The sequence below is a fragment of the Tympanuchus pallidicinctus genome, unplaced genomic scaffold, assembly GCF_026119805.1.
Source record: "Tympanuchus pallidicinctus isolate F22 unplaced genomic scaffold, pur_lepc_1.0 scaffold12, whole genome shotgun sequence".
Lineage (NCBI taxonomy): Eukaryota > Metazoa > Chordata > Aves > Galliformes > Phasianidae > Tympanuchus > Tympanuchus pallidicinctus.
This window is the reverse complement of record NW_026294637.1, coordinates 14,328,607-14,345,799: the sequence shown is the minus strand read 5'-3', so window position 1 is coordinate 14,345,799 and position 17,193 is coordinate 14,328,607. Positions and strand designations below refer to the sequence as shown.

General features: G+C 37.1%; 1 protein-coding gene across 9 annotated transcripts in view; it reads right to left on the bottom strand.

Moving 5' to 3' along the window:
- Window positions 1-445: 445 nt before the first annotated feature.
- The window catches only part of TJP1 (tight junction protein 1), a 159,085-nt gene continuing 142,337 nt past the window's right edge, over window positions 446-17,193 (bottom strand). For 6 of the 9 annotated variants that reach the window (XM_052672278.1, XM_052672281.1, XM_052672283.1 and 3 more), the window contains 8 exons: window positions 16,034-16,939; window positions 15,613-15,707; window positions 14,888-15,112; window positions 9,006-9,181; window positions 7,865-8,306; window positions 6,253-6,470; window positions 5,121-5,264; window positions 446-2,016 (listed from right to left, as the gene is read on the bottom strand). In XM_052672278.1, coding sequence (XP_052528238.1) covers window positions 1,922-2,016; window positions 5,121-5,264; window positions 6,253-6,470; window positions 7,865-8,306; window positions 9,006-9,181; window positions 14,888-15,112; window positions 15,613-15,707; window positions 16,034-16,939 — 2,301 coding nt within the window. In that variant the 3' untranslated portion in view covers window positions 446-1,921. The remainder of the gene's footprint in view (window positions 2,017-5,120; window positions 5,265-6,252; window positions 6,471-7,864; window positions 8,307-9,005; window positions 9,182-14,887; window positions 15,113-15,612; window positions 15,708-16,033; window positions 16,940-17,193) is intronic. The other 3 variants (XM_052672280.1, XM_052672286.1, XM_052672279.1) reach the window with 2 other exon arrangements.

The window sequence follows — 17,193 nt, the reverse complement described above, 5'->3', positions numbered from 1 at the left end:
GGAAAGAAAATGGCTATGCATTGTTTTTAAGCATTATTTCAAGTCACTCCTGGAACTTACTTTTTCTTATAGAACCAGATTAGCTTACTACTTCATCACTGAGTACTTCAAACAGGCCTCACAATGGGATTCTATAGGATTAACTCAACTATTTCACACCTAGACTACGCGCATATGGACGTGCTAGAACACTAGCAGGTATTTGGAAGAACAGGCATAAGAAACAAACTAGCATCAGTATACAGAATCAGATATAGGAACAAATCTTCTTGTGTTGAGTATTTCGAGGGGATCCATGCTCACAAACATTGTCCATATCCAAAGGAGCTCTCAGGAGCCCTGTTGTCTGCCATTACAACTTACGACAGAATCCAGTTATTTACTTATGCAGAAAATCAAAACTGATTTTGTTGCGTTCACATAAATGCATTTCAGAAACAATAAGGTACTAGAATCTCCTTTATTATTTTAAAAACAGTTTTATTCTGTATATTTAGAAATGTGTAATTTTAATAACTGCAGAGAAAAAAAATCAGCCACACCTGAATAGCTAATAACTCATTAACAGAATGCAGTGGTATATTATCTAAACAGTAGTAGTGCCGATGTGCCGTAATAAATTGTCTATTAGTAAAAAAATACATTTCAGGGCACATAGTACAGCATCCTTATGACAAATTACAGTAGGGATACTTTTCAAGATTTTAATCAAAGTAGAGAATTCCGACTTGTACTCTTTAAATGCAGCACTTAAAAAGGTAACAACTTTGTGCATTTTTTAAAAAATGTCCTTGTTTGTATATTGTAGAAATGCTGCTTTATTGCTGCAGATGTCAAAGTTCAAGGCTCAAAAGGTATGAGAATACAAAGATATCCTTAAGAAACTTTGTTTGTTTTTATATATATTTATATATATAAAAAGGTAAAGCTTATAAAAGTTAATTTACAAACCAAGAACAAAAGTGGTATGCACGCATTATATACAAGCGTTCTATAACATCTATAAATTTTCAAATGCATAGCAGAAAACATACCATCATTTTCCCCTGGTTCTCTTCTGGCTGATGAACACAAACAGTACTCATTCTCTAACCCAAATTCACAATTTTTTTTTTGTTCCTCTCTCTCTCCAGTCTCTCATGATATATTATCTAGGTAAGCACAAAAGCCATACAAACTTAATACAGAGAACTATGAGAGCTAAGACTATTAAAAACATGAGGGTAAGGCATCCCTGCTGGTTAATAGGTTTGTAATAACGTGGTTAATTTACAAATCCACAGAGGCAACTGAACCATAGTCATCCCACATGCTTTTCTCCCCCTCCCCCCTGTTCTCATGACAATGTTTCCACACAGAGTAAGTAAGTAGATGTGTTTATATTAGCCTCTCAGCAGAGGAAAACATCTAAACTGTGCTACCCAAAGTTGATTGCCATTTCATTGGACACATACACTCAAAGTCATTTAAAAACTAGAGACCAAAATGTAGTCTTGTGAATTAGAAAATACACAGTATTAAAAATGTAGGCCAAATTCTGTGTTTTGCCAGTGGAGCATGAACCAAATTCAGTTCCTCTGAATATAATCCCATTGGTACTTTCAATTTTTAAACAATGAAATACTAGTAGTGTCCTTTAAAACAACAAAAAATTAACACAAAATAACAACCAATAAACCAAAGCATACAGAACCTGCAAGAACCCTACCTTGTTCCCACAGTACACTCCCTGCTTGTGGCATGTATTGTGACCATGGTTCAAAGAGTGTACTTGCTAAACCATTGTTAGTTAAAGCAAGATGCTTAAACACTAAGATCCATTATCACTTATAGAACAGTTAATACTTGATAGAGTGGTTCAGTTTATATGTAAGGTCCATCTCAGTTTCACATTATTTACTTGAGTCAGCTAACTTAATATTTAGAAGTGGTCAATTAGGACTGAGACACAGTTTGCTCCAACAAGATAGTTTGGATCTCCAGGAAGAGACTTGTTCTGCCAGGTTTTGGGGTCACCTGTGGGAGGAAAACACAATGCTGGTGTTTAGTATCTGCTGTCAAACAGTGCACAACTTGACACAACCAAGCTCTTGGATAGGAACTTTTAGGCTCTGAATCAACATGTCTTTTTTCTCTTTTTTTAAACCTGCAGCTGGCACATTATTAACAAAATCTTTCACCTCATTTGCCTATAATATAAAATAGATCAATTGTGCTAAACAGACGGTATGATATTCTGGAAATGCTAAATACAAGTCATGCTACTCTGCAGCATCAACATTGTGCTTTTCATTTCAGAAGCGTTAACAGCGAATGAAGCATTCACTGGCTCTTTCCTAAGCTGCCAAAGAAATTAGGAGATATAAAAAGCAACCATGGTTAGGATGCATTTGAAGTCTCTGAAATAATTCTGAGCACAAACAAGTCAAAGCAGAAGCAAACTTTTAACTAAGCACCAATACATTGGTAGATTTACTTTTCTGTTATGAAAATTACTGTAGACAGAATAGAAATTATTTTGCAGCTACAGTGTCATTTTGAAGGGTGAAATACCGACATTCTGAAAATATTCCAGTTAGCTGGTACATGCTGAAGATTTTTTACAACAGAAGATACCAACTCACGGTCAAAGTTCTGTGTAATATTGTTTTACAGGCGAGCGTCGTCAGACGCCATCTCAGCAGACAAAGGTTAAACTCCATCTGCATATTCAGACACCTCCTTTGACTGGAGGATATGTTTTTCCTTTAATCTAGAGCCATTTCTAAAAGTTATTGCTATAGAAAAAGCATCATGCATCATCACCCCACTACGGTAGAAGAGAGGAAAAAATGCACTACTACTTTCCTATACCTTCCGTACAAATGACATTAAATGGCTCAAAGCCACTCATTCTAGAGAAGCGTGCAACACGTTAAGAGAGCCCTGTCACATAGGGTACATACACCACAGACTTCTGCACTGAATGAGTGATGTCATTCCACTATTTTCTTTAACTCATGAAAACAAAATGAAGTACACAATGCACTGAGTGATGGCAACATCTGATGTAGGGACAAGGAAGTACAAGCGGCACGTGTACAGTTAGAGAATACAAACAAGTTTACTGCTGCCAGCCAAAACTACTTATTTCAGTTAAGAACCTTAATGCTGGAGGCTGTTTCACTTTATAGATGCAGGAAGTTCCACTTAGTCTCAAAACACACAAGACTGATTATGTTAGTAGAAAGGCAAGCAATTGAAACAATGATCCTTCACTATTTTGTACTATATTAAAATAGTTGTGGCCATAAAAGCTTTCTTGTTTATTTTGTTTTTAATACCAAAATCATAAAAGTGTTTGAAGGTGTTTACCAGTAAAATAACATACGAGGCCTAAGCATAGCAGAAAGGATGTTAAGTGCAAATGAATGTCATTTTTAGGACAGAACATGGACACGTTCAGAAAAGATGAGGCAGAGCAGACGACTGAAGAGAGGAAAACCCCAGAATTCTATTAGCTGTTATTATAAAGCCACCTGAAAAATCAGAGTCCCATAAGCAACTATTTTAAAAAGAGAGAAAACAATAATTTATTTAAGACACAGTATGGTCTACTTACATATCATAAGACAGAATTGCCTAATTTTTAAGTTTGTCTCAAAAGAGCAATGTTATGATATACATCCCATTTCAGATTAACAGAATGTGGTGTAATATTTACAATACAGAAAGTGTTAGTGTTTAATATACACGCTCTTGCTCCCACACATGCGTACACGCACACACACCACTTTGGAAAGGGAGAAAAATGTCCCAGATTCAGTTATTGGTTAGATCTTTTTGAATTCTCTCCCTTCACTTCAAGTAAGTTCATGAACAGGTGCTATTAGTTACAAAAGTATTGTGTCATTTTTGTATGTAATTTTACCTTTCAGGACCTTATCATTTATGCATCTGTGTTTTAACACTGCCATGTACACACATTGTTAAATAGATGCATGCAATCCATGCATATAGTAGCTTATAAAAACAACTAAAAATTATTGCCTTTAATACCTCTAAGTTATTGAATCACCATCAAGGAGATCGATGCTTTACATTTTCAAAGCATCAGTGCTTTGGTGTTGACAGTGATAAATACATTAGTGACAGAAGATATGCATACATGGTGGCTTAAATGCTGTATACAGAAGTACATTGTTCAGTCATTGCTTAGGTCATAGTACAGATGAATGGCTTATATCTTCCACCATAGTTTTTGAAAGTAGCTGAATAAAACCTTAAGACTTATTCCCCCAAATGTGCAAACTTTTTGGTTTTTATTTTTTTATGTTTCTGTAACCTCACAGCCATTTCATGAAATTGCTTGAAACGCTTGAAGTTTGCCCAGAATTCTAACATAGGCCTGTCATTGACAATTTCAGCCAATACATTTTCCCCCTGTTCCCAGAAAGTCACAGTGAGGTAAAATGAACAGGTAAATAGAATTGCAACCTAGTTGCAACTTTTACTATCAACCAGAAACTTCTGGGTAAAAGGCGGTAGAGGAAAAATAGGCAGAAGCAAGCAAGAAAAGTCTTGTGGAAAATCCAGCTACATTAAAATGAATTGTAAATGCTTTTACTGAAACACTATAGTTTTCTTAAATGACCCAATTGTTAGCATCAACTTGCACACATGGAAACAGTTAACAAGCGTTAAATCATGATTTAAGAGCATGCAGATTGTTAAGATTTGCCAGAGTCCTATATGGTTAATTAAGCAACAGACAAACACCAGTTATGTTACAAAGGCCAATCAGAGGTACATAATCATTTCCTCTCAATTTTAGTGCGATTATCATTTCAAGTGTATTCAGCTGTAGCAGTCCTCAAGAAAAGACAGAATAGAAAAATACGATTATATTTAAGAGACTAAATATATTACTCTGTTTTTCTGCTGTCAATCATGGCTTTAGCTATGAATTTGCACCATGAATAAATGTAAGAAAGACATTTGTAATGAAAGTGAAATGAGAGAGTTTGACACAAATACAATGATCAAGTTTTCTTTATATTACATATCATCTTTAGCCAAATTAACTTAAATTATACGATAGCACCCAAAAGCCCCAAAAGGACAGAGGGAGGACAGCATACCCGACGAGGAGTCAGAGGATTTTAGAGCAAAAGACCAACCATCAGGGGTCATAGACGCACAGTGTGGCAGGCGCAGCTCCACTGGCTTCAGGAATTTTAGTCCGTGAGGCCCACACATTACCAAGGGGCTAAGAAGTGTTTCACCTACAGTTCAGAGAAGAAAAAAATGTTAACCATGGTTCTTGAAATAGATTCAGATTATTACAATTACATTGCAAAGGTATTCAACTCAGTTTAAAAAAAAACAACAACAACAACAACATTTTCAACTGTCAATAAGGAACAGCTTTCATAAAATTGTTCCTCTGTTTTCTTCAGAGACAAGAAATGACCTCCCAGTGGTACACATCACAGTCTAAAAATCTACCACACAAAAAAACAATCCCCATATTAGCAAGCAGCCTTCTTCATGCTTCTGCTGTGGCTGGTGGTGTTCCACCTGGATGGATTTATGACATGCTGGGCTGAATCAAGCCTCCTGCAGCTCAAAAGCTTATGACTTCTTATCATAACAGAATGCAGAACATACAAGTGTGTAAGTCTATTTTTAGTTTAAAATTCCCATTGTGACATAAAATTATTCAGTTACGTTTAACTTGTAATCTGCAGTTACTCTGAACCTTTACAAGTAATGCTTTAATTACAGATTCAAATTTCTGGTTTCTTGGGGAAATTAGGTATCTTAAGTCAGAAATTGCATGAATGTTGAAGTAACGGTATGAAAGAGATTGCTAGGAAAAAAAATCGACAAGATACACTACTCAATTTGCATTAATAATGTATATACTATTAATAAGAATATGCTATCATAGGCAATCTGAATTTTCAAAGATCCTTGGTAAAGGTACTTAGAACCATACTTCAGCAAACTTGATAGCGAGCTTTTAAGCTACATTCAACTCTACAAATACTCAAGTTATGATTTAGAGCCTTTCTCTTGACTGAAAATTCCAATACCGAGCAGAATTTTTTTTCCTTTTAATTCTTGTTTCTGAGATGTACACTCTGTACCTCCAGACAGAAATACATAAAATACACTGGAAGCAGATGAATATGCTCTTATAGCTCATTTTGCTGTTGTTAGAAAATAGTAATATTAAGTAACAGCATAATAAACAGTACCAGCTCTTACCTTTCTCTTTGTCCAAAGGTGGAAGTATACTGTTGTCTCTGCAGACTTTAAAATATATTTCTTGCTCTATTCCCTCTGGAATGGCTCCTTGTGGAATAATAATACTAACTCCAGTCTCTATGGAGCTCAATACACCACCATTGCTGTTGAATACACCTCTTGCTGTGGCTACAACAGTGTGTCCGTCTTCCTCCTCCTCATCCTCTAGTGCTGAAGGGCTGAATATAAAACAAAGATTAAGCCCAGCAGTTTTATCACTGTCTCCTCTTCATTTTGCTAGTTTACAGCCTAACACTAGCTAGCAAGCTCTGATAAGGATACGCTAATTGTGTCTAACACTCAATTATGGGGGACACCTAAGACACAAGTGCTTCAAGTTCTGCCATGAGAAAAGGACATTTGCACCAGAATAAGACAAAAATCAATGCACATAAACTCTGAACATGCTTAGAAAGTTGTCAGGGCAAGATTTTGGACTACGTGTCCACCTCTGAAATTTTACTGAAGCAGCTTGTTCTTTGTTACACGTTTCAACTAGCAAAAACCAAATATATTGCACATCCAAAGATTTCCTTTCCTTCCCAAAATTCCATTATGATTTCAATACCATTAACAAATAGCGCTTATATTTCCATCTCCACTGAACCTTTTATTTCAAGCTTTAATGAGGGAGAACATAACAGCTGCAAGACATGCACTGAAAACAAAACCCTTAAAAAAGGCACACATTTCCAGATTGTAAAGATACAAATAAAAAGATACAGAATGTTATCAAATGGTTAGTTTGAGTAGATTTTGATTTCCAGAAGTATTTCACTCAAAACATGACAATAATTTCAAGATCTGTGCAGCCTGCAACTGCACAGCATCAAAACATTCCTAAGATTAAGAGCAAATAGGATTTATTCTATTCAATATTTGAGTTACTGAAAAAGCAAACAAGATGGAGTATGATTTGTTCATTACTAACTTTAAAATCATAATAAAAAACATTATTCTGAAAATATTAATGAAAATATTTGAGTAAGTCAGCAAAGTTTAAGATTAGAGTGCTATCATTTGCTGCTGGTGACATAATTCTTATAGTTTAAGTACTTTGGGAAAATAAGTGCTTAAAACAACTTGCCTTATTTGGTCTCACAGAAAAGAAAACCAAACGAAACTGATGGAGTGACTTCTGTTTTTTATGACTACTTTTGAAATATCCTGTATACAAACATAGTATGCACCTACTTTCTCTAACCATATAGAGAAAATACAAGTCATTGTGACAGCTATTCTTAGGCATGAGGTTTATCTTTTAGAAACAAATTAGAATAAATTAATTTTTATTATGAGAAATGGAAAATTAAAGCCGTGTCATTTTGTAGTGATGATAAATTACTAAAATGATTAATGCAAAATGACATCATGACACTGGACACATGTTAAGAATCTGAGTGCTCTTCAGCACTCTTTTGCACAATCGTAGAATCACAGCATCTACCTTTAAGCTATCTTTGCTTACGGACTGACATCAACAGAAGATGGAAGCACAGCAAAAGTAAGTTATATGGTTTAACAGATTAACTCCTACAGACTTAGTACTGGAGACAAAACCCAAGCAGCTTACCTTACAGGAATGGCTTTAGGCACAGCATTTACATTATTTGGTTGATATTTAGGCTTGTCGACCTGTACAGTGAAGGTGTCCATTCCACTGTCAAACTCAGGAGGCTGTGATGAGCTGTGTGCTTTCAAAATTGGTTGAGGAGAATTTGGAGATTTTGATGGCAACTCTGGTTTATGCTGAACTTCATTTGGCAAGAGATTATGGTTGAATTTAGGACTTTCAAACTTGCGCTCAAAGGGCCTTGCAGCACTAGTGTAAGGTTTTGTTGTAAAACGGTTGTAAGAAGGAGTGACTGTTTTCTGAACCTGTTCAGTTCCATTAACAGGACCTTTGTCAGGGAAGCTTTTCTGGGGATAAAAGGTGGACTGTACAGTGTCCTCTCTAGAGGATCTGAAAATTGCTGGCTTATTCTGAGGCGGAGGAGGGTCAGACACAGAGTTAACTGCAATACAAATAAAAACACCAGAATTGAAGAAAAATTATCAGGAATTTCTAGTCATACACAGCAGGCACATTTAGTCCATTTTTGTACTATATAAAATACCTATTACTACGTTCAGCTCTCTTACATCATCTCTTATATTACACTTCATTCTAATTAAAAAAAAAAAACCAAAAACAAAATTACCTATTGTTTCACTAAATAGTGGCGTTAGCCACAATGGTATAATTGCTCAATAAGAAGGTTAGACTAATTAGTAATACCTGTTTTCAATTTTTCAAAGTACAGTATCATTACACACTTGCAAAAAACTGCAAAATTCAGCTGGACTGGGCATTCTTCTGAAGGATGTGAAACAACATCTGTTTTCAGAAACCTACAACTATTACTCATGCCTAAAGAATTCCCATCTGAAAGCATAAGGAACATCTAAATACTCAAAATTTTATTTAATCTTTTCGGAGACCACTCAATTTCAGAATAATAAAAAAAAAAATTCTAGTGACTAACAATACCTGGAAGTTAAAGTTTCAGATAAGATCCTGAATTGTTTCTCAAAACTCAACCTCAACTTTAATTACTCAAAAGATCAGTTAAAGAGAAACACAGCTAGCAGCTTAGGCATGCTGAAGCATTCACGAAAGAACATGACATTTCATACCTGCATCACGTGAGCAGGTTAGCATTCTAATTGCTCACCTTCAGAAAGTGCAGGCTTGTGATGTGCTGGGAGAGACAGGACAGGACTATTAATTGACTGAGGTTGTGTGTACTGGACTGAAGGAGCAGGAGGAGGAGTTGCAACTTGAGGGATTGGCTCATAGCGCTTGTCACCAACAGATCTATCCATTGACTCAGCATCAGTTGGCTTCCCCCTGTTGAAATGAATGGAAAAAAGAAAGACTTTTGTTTCCTCAGGGCTCTGAGCTTCTGCTATATTTTTCTCCTATGATCACCCAATTTCCATCTTTTTCCTATAAACATTAAAGCACTTTTTCTTAAATATCTTTCCTCTAGTATAAAAACATTCATTAATAAGCACAAGATATTTCAAGACAACATTGAATCTTAAGAAGATTAGTAACACAAACCAAGGCAAACAAAAGGCAGATGACATTTCAGGTGTATTTGTACAATAACCTACAGATCTTCGTTTTTCAATTTCATTAAGAGGTATTTTCAGCAAAGAAAGTATTTTCCAGTTTAGCACATCTTTAAAATAAGAATATAAATCCTCTTCTCACGGGGTTGATAGGTTGTTTTTAGTAAAAATAGGTAGCCAAAAGGAAGATGAGTTTTAGTATAATTTTTCTAAATACACCCAGTATTTGAACAATGCCATCTTAATTAGAAATGCAATCAGCTTAAGCTTCACTAGCTTTATGTGCATACTGTAAACAACTTTAAAAATCTCATTTTTAAAATAATTCTTAGTTGTACTAGAAATATTCCTCAAAAAAGCTTCTTTCAGAAAATGATTAATTTTGCAAATCCCTGTGATTTTGGGCTTCAGTAGATAGTAATAACTTTTAGAATTCATGTGTTTAAAATTTGAAGTGCACATAATGCCTGTGATGAAATGTAACAGTGAGAGGACACCTGAAAACATCCTCACATCAACAAGTCTTACCACTTGATGTTCCTTTTCAAGTAGTCATAGCTAGTGTAAGAGCCAAGAAATCTAGGTGATGGCAAAGCAAACAGCAATAGAAGAATGAAAGAAAAATAGTCATTCTATCTTAAGCATATTATTTCTACATGCTTTACATTAGTCCTTGCAGTTTTCACACGACTATTTTTAGCAGTGATGTTGACAGTGCTTTTACCAAATGTATAAGTACAACAGTCCCCTACAGCAACATGAGATTTTGTCAGTGAATTAGGAAGTCATGTTTCAAATCAGCAGATAACGGAAATAGGAATGAGACTGTGCAAAGCCATTTGTTAAGATCTGTATAAACAAAGAGTTAGTTGGCATATTGAAAACACAAACACCAAATCCAAAATTCTAACAGGCTCTCTTGTTTATGGGCCAGTTTCCATTCATCTTTCTTCAGTCTCAACACAGAACATTTCTGGTTTTGTACCCCCGGATCATAAAAACATTCCCTCAGCACAACACATATTTCAATGGCTCTACAGCTTGTCAAATAGCAGAGCCCACAGTTGGAAATGCTTCTGATTGCGTTCAACCATCAGCAGTATGTCAAAAAAACCTGTTTATGTATCCTGGAGGAGAGACTGGGGTAGTCCCAGCAACTTTCCCTCCTTTTTAACATATAACTTAAAAGCAAGTTAAATAATTTCTAGATTAGAACAGCTTTCCATCGTGACTTCACTTTCTGTATGCTCATGATAACTAATAATTTTCAACAGCCAGTGGCTTACTGCTTTGGAGGACAATCTCATGGAACAAAGAAAAGACCTGATCAACTTTTGGCAGTCTGCTTGATGAGCATGTGAACAAAATGCTCAGTGAGCAACATCTGTATGAATTCATCAGTGTTAGCCAATGTTGCAAAAATGATCATTCAGAGATACTGTATAAGCTTCTGTTGTCACTGAATTTACATACAGCCATTTATCTGACAGCAGAAGTTACGGCTGCACATTTGCTCACTGATGTCTTCACTCCAGGCGGGCAGCAGCTCCTTCCTCTGCAAACTGCCCACCTGAAATTACTGCTTCCCAGAGAGGGCTATCATCCAGCAGAGGGAGGAAAGTGACAACTCTCCACATCTACGGGAAATTTGAAGAAAAAAGTGGAAGGGCTGTACATTTTGATGGACAGAGCGTAAGAGCCAGCAGTGGCAACACAAACTGATTCAGCAGATACGTGTGACATGAAGCACAACTTTGTTACACACTCCTGGACTACAGGTCAGCCAAAATCGTAACCACATTGCTCAGAATTCTCTTGTAACGAAATCAGCGAGCAACAAAACTCCTGCTTCAACTTGTGGGTGTATAAATGAAGTTCCTGTAATTAAAGCTATGCTGCTTCCTATTTCACACTTGTTACAAAACCATCATTTCTAAGTAGATATGAACCAGAAATGAACTATGAGAATGAACCAGTGTGCAACAGCCTATTGATCTCAGCACAGAGACAAAATCTGGCAAACTGTACCACTGATCTGCAGTGCACCACATTGAACAATGTAGGAAGAAATCTACTATTCAGCCACAGGGGCAGTACTCTCAAACTGCTCCAACCAGAGCCACAGAAACGCATCCACTTATGAGTCCTGCTTTCTTGAAGTAGGAGAAAGTATCCCTTATCCTACAGTTACTGAAAACCGTAACATGCTTATGGTAATTACTCTTACAAAGCAGCTTTATTAATGGCACAATATGTATTGTGCATAAAGTGCATAAAATCAGAAGAGTAAACAATTGTACACATAAAATACAATTGTAACATAATTGTAACATAAAATATATACTTTCACAATATTTACTTAATAGCAAAGAATTTTACATAACTCAATGTTTAACATATTTGAAACTGAAAGTCATGGATACTGCTCATGAGAAAATAAAATCTGTCTTCAATACCCACAATACAGTACATGGATTGCACATTATTTCTATCACAGAAGAACAAGCAGTGGGATAACCCCATGAGTTCCTGTACTGCCATTCAAATTTAATCCTGTGTTTTTGTTTGTTTGTTTTAGGAAGAACTCATTGACAGAGTTACCGCATAAACAGACTAGAAAAAAAAGATGAATAATGAGGAGGCAACAGGGTACCAACGGGGAAACTGGCTAAAGGAAAAAGTCCTGAGGACAAATGCCTTCTCCATCCAGCAGTAGTTCTGTGTTTCTAAACAGGCACTTCGTACTATGCCTCTGGAGGCCACTCTGTCAAGTTGAGTGGTTTTCTCATTTATTTCCACTTACTACCAATTCATATTTCAATCCTTTGTCTATTTGTAAAGGACTGCCCTGGGTACATTTTCTTTCCCATGCCCTCTTATTTCTGTTACGGATTACATTTTTCCTTAAAAGAAAAATTCTATCCATTTTTGTCCCCTGACACATGAAGCTGTATCACACTTAAAAACAATATCGATTTATTTCTCTGCGGCATTTAGATGTTACTTTTCTCCGAGTATAATCCTTCAAATCTCTAACTCACAAAAAAGACTACAACTGGGCAGCCAAAAAATAGAAATGTGACAGTCCGGAGTGGTAAGTAGAAGTATGGAACCATTTATCTCAACAATTAGCTGTTCTGCAGCAAACGACTTAACAGTTAATGCTTATTGCTCGTGCTCTCTCATGTTTGACACCAATGCAGGGAGTAACAAATACACAGATTCTCTGTTTAAGGAATTCTACAATCTTTACAGCTATTTGCTGAGAGCTCACAGGATTCTCACCTAAGCATTAGTTGCATTTACTATGGCAACATAGTCAGGTGCTTACAGATCAAAATGGACTATTTATAGCTAACTGTTTTGAGAGGTGAAAACAATTCTAAGAGCTACTGCAAAGCACTGTGAGGCCAACGAAGACTTTCTGGCCTCCCTATGATGTCAGAAATCAAGACATTAATAAAACTCCCATCTTCCTATCAGAAGATGCAGGACCAAAAAAAAAAAAAAGCATAACATGCTTGACAGAGAATCAGAACTGCTTACAGATTAATGTATACATTAACCCCTAAGCACAGAATCACAGTCACTCAGGTTGGAAAAGACCTTAAAGATCATTGAGTACAACCATAACCTAATCATACTACCCTATCTCTAACAACCCTCTGCTAAATCATGCCCCTGAGCACCACATCCAAATGGTTTTTAAACACATCCAGGGACGGTGACTCAACCACCTCCCTGGGGAGCCTATTCCAGTGCTTCACAACCCTTTTTGTAAAGAAGCTTTTCCTGATATCCAACTTAAACTTACCTTGGCACAAACTTGAAGCCATTTCCCCTCATCCTGTCACCAGTGAGAAGAGACCAACCCTGCTCTCTCTGCAATCACCTTTCAGATATTGGAAGAGGGCAATAAGGTCTCCCCTCAGCCTCCTCTTCCCAGACTAAACAGCCCCAGTTCCTTCAGTCTCTCCTCATAGGACACATTCTCCAAGTCTTTCACAAGCCTTGTTGCCCTTCTTTGGACCTGCTCCAGCACCTCAATGTCCTCTGTGCACTGAGGTGCCCAAAACTGAACACAGTACTCGAGGTGAGGCCTCACCAGTGCCGAGTACAGGGGCAGGGTGACTTCCCTAGTCCTGCTCACCACAGCATCCCTGATACAAGCCAGGATGCCATTGGCCCTCTTGGCCACTTGGGCACACTGCTGCCTCATATTCAGCCCACTGTCCATCAGTACACCAAGGTCCCTTTCCATCAGGCAGCTTTCCAGCCACTCCTCCCCAAGCTTGTAGGGTTGTCTGGGCTTGTGACTAAAATGCAGGACCTGACACTTGACCCTATTGAAACTCACACAGTTTGCTTTGGCCCATCAATCCAGCCTATCCAGGTCCCTCTGTAGTGCCCTTTTCCCCTCAGGCAGATCAACACTCTCTCCCAACTTGGTGTTGTCTGCAAACTTATAAAAACTTTTGATTACAATAAAACTAGCAATTCCTTTAAAACCTACCAAGATCTTTGGAAAGATTCTGAAGTTTTCAGTTCCCAGAGAAAAACATTCTAGGCAATCTTACAGATATAGGATTTAGGAGCCCTAAATCCAATCCTTTAAGACAAGCACTAGAACACAGTGTATCAAGTACACAACACAGCTTGAACACACAGTCACAATATAAAATGCAGAGTATTAATTAGCAAGCTAATTTATTATTTTACTATAAAGACCTCATTTACACTAGGATTGCCAGTCTTTCTGCTAGATCTGAATATTAATAATACAGATTTCAAGTAGGAGCGCAACCAAAGTCTTCAAAAGTCACCTGACTTGAAGCCTTCATTAATCAAAGCCAAGATAGCTTCCCACATGGACAGCTACAAAGACATTATTATAGTTTGAATTTAAATAAATTTTGAAGATTTAAATAAAACTGTAGAAAGTATAAAACCTGTTTAAATACTCTCCAAGACAACCAGTCCTCTGCCTGAGCTAAATTTGTTCTATGAACTTTCACACAATACTGTATCAAAATGTTCCAAGTCAAGGAAGTAGAACAATAAAGGAAGCAGATGTTTCCATCAACAGATTAAATTCTGGCATCAACAAAATTCCCAAAAGGCTCACTTTCCTAATGTCAAACACAGCTGACGTGTACAAGCGGATCTGAAGAATAAAAGCTTGCAATAAACTAAAACCACTGCTTTGAACAATATTTAAGAACTAAAGTGGTAAGCAAGAGAAGTAGCGCATTTAAAGTCCTACTAAAAACTAATCATGTCATTTACAAAAAAACATGCAGACTGACACCTTATCTATACGGAAAAATGAACTTTATCAACATAAAAGATCAGTTAGGTACCATGAACTCTTGAAACTCTATTTGCAGATAAAGAATTTCCTTTTTAGGTCTACACACCTCTCCCCTTCCTTTTTTCAAATTAAAGAAAATAAAAAAATAAATAAAACCACAAAACTTACTTAGAATAATTGGAGAAATTCAGCTGATTTTGTGAATGTATTGGTTTAGTGGAGTCAGAGTGATGGCTGGCAGGAACCTGTGCAGAAGGCTTATTCTCAAAATTCCTGCGATCAAAGTATGAGAGCTGCTTTCTGTAATACTCTTCATCTTCTTCAGGATCATAATGATTTGAACGAACAATATCTTCAGGTGGCTTCACTTGAGGTCTCTGTGGTTCTGGGGCCCTAACCAAGAATAATAATACACAATTGCCTTGCACAGTTTTAACAAGGATAATTACAAGAATTAAATTCTGCTTCTTCCTAACCTAACTAGTAATAAACCAACTAAAATAATTTTCATAACTGCATGCACTACCTCAAATCTACACAGTCTTGAGATGCGACAGCTCTGACATAGCATGAAGAAAATTCTTATTTCATCTCTCCTTTTCACTTGTGCTTCACTTTTAAATTGTCCCAAATATACCCATATCTCCATCTTACCTTTTTCCTTATTAAAAATTACTTCTTTAAAAAAGCCCCAAAAATCATTTTGCATCCGTTTCCTTCTCAGCAATCACATCTGTGTCAACTGGCTTTACTTCTCGACTTACTACTGACATAAATTACACTGACAACCCGCTCTCCACTCTGCAGCTTCCACTTTGAACCACTACAATGTACTGTCTGAACACTCTAATCTTGTAATGAAAGCTAAGTTTGATTATCAGTTGTGCATCTACCTGTAAGTTGTTTTGTCATGTTCATACTGGCTTTGAGAAGTTGTTTTTGGGCCACTCACGGCTGGGAGCGTAGGCTTTGGTGCTAGTTCTGGAGGCTGTAAAGAGAAGCACAGCACATTTTCTAACATCTGGAAAGAGGCAGCATGTTAGAGTAAGAAAACTAACACAGCCTTTCTTATTCCTTCATAATAAAACAGCATGAAAAACCAGTAAAAATGAAAGAGGCAGTCTTCAACAGTGCGATTTCCATTTTAGTTTTCAACTTCAGCTTGTAAAACAAACTACAGTTAGGTTGCTAGAAGAGTGCTCCACTAACAGAGTTCTCTCTCCAAGACAGTATTTTCTTACCAGCAATTCAATCTCATCAGTGAAACAAGAATTTGAAAAAAAATTAAAAACATGCAAAACTTAAATGCCTTACTTTGACAGCTGATGTGTCACTGGGGTCCTTAATTTTTTCCAGAGATGGTGATCTTCTTCGTTCAAATATCTTAACTCTACTTCGCACAGACTGCGGTTTCATGGCTGGATCCTCCTCTTCCTCTGCTAGAGATGGAGGTGTAGGCAGTGGTTTACTGTTGGAAGGCAAAACTTCTGGTTTTGTTTGTGAAGAAGCAGGAGGAGGAAGAGAAACACTTGAAGTGCTATGAGAAGGCTCAAACTGTCCAGCTTTTGCATTGTAAGCTTGAGGAGGGCCTTGCTCATAGCCCCTCACATGTGGATCAAAGTACTGCTTGGGTTCAGGAGATCGAGATATGGCTGATTGGTATGGCTGAGCTTCTTGTTTATATCTACCGTGTGCATGTGTGTCATAGCCAACAGGATGCTGATCTTCATACCGCACTTGTGGTAAGCTGAAGTTCTTGGGTGCATGCTCATAGCGAGGTCTGCCATCGTAGCTCATCGGAGGAGGTTCCTCAAATCGGGGCTGTGCTGGGTAATAGCTGCGTTCTGTGCTCTCTTCGGTATTTTGTCTGGAGTCAAGATCTCTAGGAGGCTGGCTTTCATAAGCTGTTCTTGGTTGACTGTAGGGCTGTTTTTCATCGTAATACGACCAGTGCTCCTCATAGGGAGGCACTCGATCTTCATAATGTAGTCGAGGGTCATACCCACGGGAAAATTGATCTACATAGTTTGTAGAATCATATCTGTATGTTGACTGTTCATACTCCCTACTTGGTTGTTTTTCTGCATATTGAGTCTGAGGTTCATAGATCAGATTTGGGTCTCTTTCCTGTCTCTGTGCTGGGTGATTAACAGCTGGCTGTTTTAAGACATAGCTTTGTCTGGATGCTTCTTCATTAATATATGGATCCTTTCTGTATACCTGTTAAATAGAGAGGTGTTCCAGTTTATTTAAAATGAAGAGTAACCAGAGCAAAGTTTTATTCAAAATTAACTTTTCATATTGGCTTTAATTTTGTTTAGAAGGATAGTAATTTAATGCAGTTGTCCGCAATCACAGGAAGCTGAACTCCATGATTCAAAGATTCATAGCAGTTACACATTTGAGCAAAGACATACACACAGATTAAAACTGCAAGCCAAAGGTAACAATTTCTCATTTGACTTCTGTTGGTG